This window comes from Manduca sexta, chromosome 21 (assembly GCF_014839805.1).
Source record: "Manduca sexta isolate Smith_Timp_Sample1 chromosome 21, JHU_Msex_v1.0, whole genome shotgun sequence".
NCBI lineage: Eukaryota > Metazoa > Arthropoda > Insecta > Lepidoptera > Sphingidae > Manduca > Manduca sexta.
The window spans coordinates 7,052,398-7,055,378 of NC_051135.1; the positions used below are offsets into that span (position 1 = coordinate 7,052,398).

Below are 2,981 nucleotides of genomic sequence, written 5' to 3' on the forward strand. Positions count from 1 at the left end.
TCCCTGGCCACCGCTAGTCTCGGAATCCCAAGTTGCACTGTGGTCATGTCTCGCGGTGTTTCTCGGGGCTGAGGGTCTTGGCTTAACCGCCCGGACCGCGAGGGAGAAAACCTCTATAAAAAGATACCCCGAATCCCAAGTGGCGGCGCACCGCGAGGGGATGCATGGCCGATGGGCAGTTCGGTCTCTAGTGCGACCCCCACCGGAGTACCGGCCGACACTCTTGGTGAGTTATTTGTAGGCTTACCCAGGTACAGGGGGCACTGCCTGGGTGGACTGTACTATTCCCCCATACTCGTGGGACCAAAAATGGTAATACAAAAAAAAATTAATGTTAGGAAGGAGAGGACATCTGTCCCGGAAGACGACTCGGTACCCGGGCAGTTGAAAGATACTGGGCGCAAGTCCATGAAGGAGCCATCCGAGTCGGTAGGTTCCACTCCGGCCGTGTCTGAGCCAGGACCGAGCGGCATTTGTTTGCGGCCGAAGCGAGGACGTCCAGTTCGCTCGACTAATATAATCTCGAGCGACAGCGACTCCGAGCCGGCGGTAAAGGTGGTCGCTGCTTCTGCACCGACAACGGAAGCAGAAGAAGAGACCATGGAGTCAGCGGAAGTAACAGGTGACCAATTAGACTGGCGCCTGAGACTTGCGGAGGTGGTACGGGGCGTATCCCAAAGGTCCCGCAATCTAAAAGGGACGGAACAGCGGAAGCTGAACATGGCGGCGAAGGAGTTGCTGGAGAGAGCCGAAGAAACAGCTTCCGCTGAAGTGGTCCGCCTGGAGGCGGAAAAGGCCGCAATGGCCCGACGTATAACAGCCCTTGAGGCTTCCCTTGCGGCCCAAGGAAAAATATTGGAAGAGGTGCTAGCAGCTGTCCGTTCGCCAGGACAATCGCAGCTGTTAGTTGGGACAAAAGCCGCCTCAGACGATCGCCTAGAGCAATTTGAGCGCCGCCTCATCAACATGATGGACGCGCGCTTTAAGGCGATCAATATGAGGTTACCTCCAGACCCAACGACCCGTCCTCCACTGGCTGCAGATAGGGTCAGAATTCTGCAGGCTATCGCTGGGCCATCAAATGCACCAACTGCTGATGCGGACTTGCCGCCTTCAAAAGGCAAAGGGATAGGCAAGAGCAAGGAGGCCGCCCGGACGGCCCGGGCTGTCACTCAGCCGCCCACAGTTGCCACTGGTAGTGCAACGGTGGCCGCTCCCGCTGTCAAAGTCCTCCCCCAGCGACTTTTACGCAAGGGGAGGAATAAAAAGAATCAGCCAGCGCCCCCTGCTCAACCACGGATGGAGCCTCGCCCGCTGCCCCCCGCCCCAGCGTCTATGGATGCAGGGTGGTCGGTGGTGGTGAAGAGGGGAAAGAAAAAAAAATTCCCAGCCAGTATCGAGCGCAGTTGTGCCAGCTTCGCAGACACAGCAGCAGTCTCAGCGAAGTCGTAGGCCTGAACCAAGACTTCGCCTGCCACGCAAGGCGGCCGTCACCCTGACAGTCATGCCGGCTGCTTTGGCCCGTGGCATAACATATGCCGCGGTCTTAAAGCAGATCCAGCAGAAGGTTGATTTGGCCAGTCTCGACATCGCTGAGACTCGGGCGAGGCTAATGGCCACGGGTGGATACCTTTACGAGGTACCTCGTTTCCGAGTCGGGCCCAGGCCCGACTCGGAAACGAGGGCCAATACCCTCGCTGATAAAATGAGGGAGGTGTTCTGCGGAACGGAACTGGAGGAAGACGTTCGCATCTCCCGCCCGTTCAAGACTGCAGATCTGCGTATATCCGGGTTGGATCCGTCCTCCGACCCGGAAATGGTCGCAGCGGCCCTTGCAAAGGCTGGGAATGGCGCAGCGAGCGATTTTAAGGTCGGGGAGATCCGTCCCGACCATTCAGGCCTTGGAGCAGTATGGGCGAGATGTCCAGCCAAGGTCGCTGACAAAATAGTCCGGGCAAAGCGCGTCCTGATTGGTTGGGTAGCGGCACAGGTCCGGCTCCTTGAGCCCCGGCCCATGCGGTGCTTCCGTTGCCTCCTTAAGGGGCATGTGCGGATGCGCTGCACCGAAGAGTATGACCGTAGCGGAATCTGCTATCGCTGCGGTCAAGAGGGTCATAAGGCCAAGGGATGCTCCGCGAGCCCGCACTGCGTAATTTGCGCTGCTGCGAGTAAACCCGCGGGGCACCATGTGGGCGCAAAGGCATGCGTCGCCTCCTCCCGCCCCCGTCGCGTTAACCGTGAAGGGGGTATCGGGGTTGTGACTCCGCCGGACCCGTCCCACCGTGAGACTGCTATGGAGATCGCCCATTAATATGGCGCAACGATTCCTCCAGGCGAATATTAACCACTGCGCCAGAGCACAGGACTTGCTAGGTCAGAGCCTTGCGCAGTGGTCAATTCAAGTGGCTGTAATCTCTGAGCCGTACTATGTCCCTCCCAGAGAAGACTGGGCAGGGGACTTGGATGGTTCGGTGGCCGTCATCACCCGGGGCGCTGCCGGCTCCCCGCCTTTTGAAAAAGTAGCGAAGGGTTCGGGATGCGTGGCGGTTCTGTTAGGAGGGATCTGGATTGTGGGAGTATATTTCTCTCCTAACAGATCTCTAGCCGAGTTTAAGCATTTCCTCACTCGGCTAGGGGCCCTGGTGGTGCAAGGCAGTCAGCCTCGCCCCATTCTTGTTGCCGGCGACTTCAACGCCAAGTCCTTGGCTTGGGGTTCGCCGGCGACGAACGCACGTGGCGTGGCCCTGGAGGAATGGGCGATCGCGTCCAGGCTGGCCGTCGTGAATCGCGGGTCGGTAGAAACATGTGTGCGGCACAATGGCGGCTCGGTAGTGGACATAACGTTTGCCACCCCAGCACTTGCTCACCGTGTCCGAGACTGGAGGGTTCTGGTTGACGAGGAGACGTTGTCTGATCACCGATATATTCGGTTTGATGTCGCCTCGTCCCATTCCCCTCAGTCTCGTGGTGGCTTGATCGCC

At 58.8% G+C, this 2,981-nt stretch overlaps 1 protein-coding gene across 1 annotated transcript; it reads left to right on the forward strand.

Annotated features, from left to right (window-relative positions):
• Window positions 1-1,504: 1,504 nt before the first annotated feature.
• Window positions 1,505-2,311, forward strand: LOC119190089. The gene has a single exon (XM_037441144.1). It carries the CDS (start codon window positions 1,505-1,507, stop codon window positions 2,309-2,311), a length of 807 nt encoding a protein of 268 aa, XP_037297041.1.
• Window positions 2,312-2,981: the final 670 nt, after the last annotated feature.

What these genes read in the sequence shown, in the direction of transcription:
- LOC119190089 (XM_037441144.1), top strand. Translation starts at nt 1,505, where the DNA reads ATGCCGGCTGCTTTGGCCCGTGGCATAACATATGCCGCGGTCTTAAAG.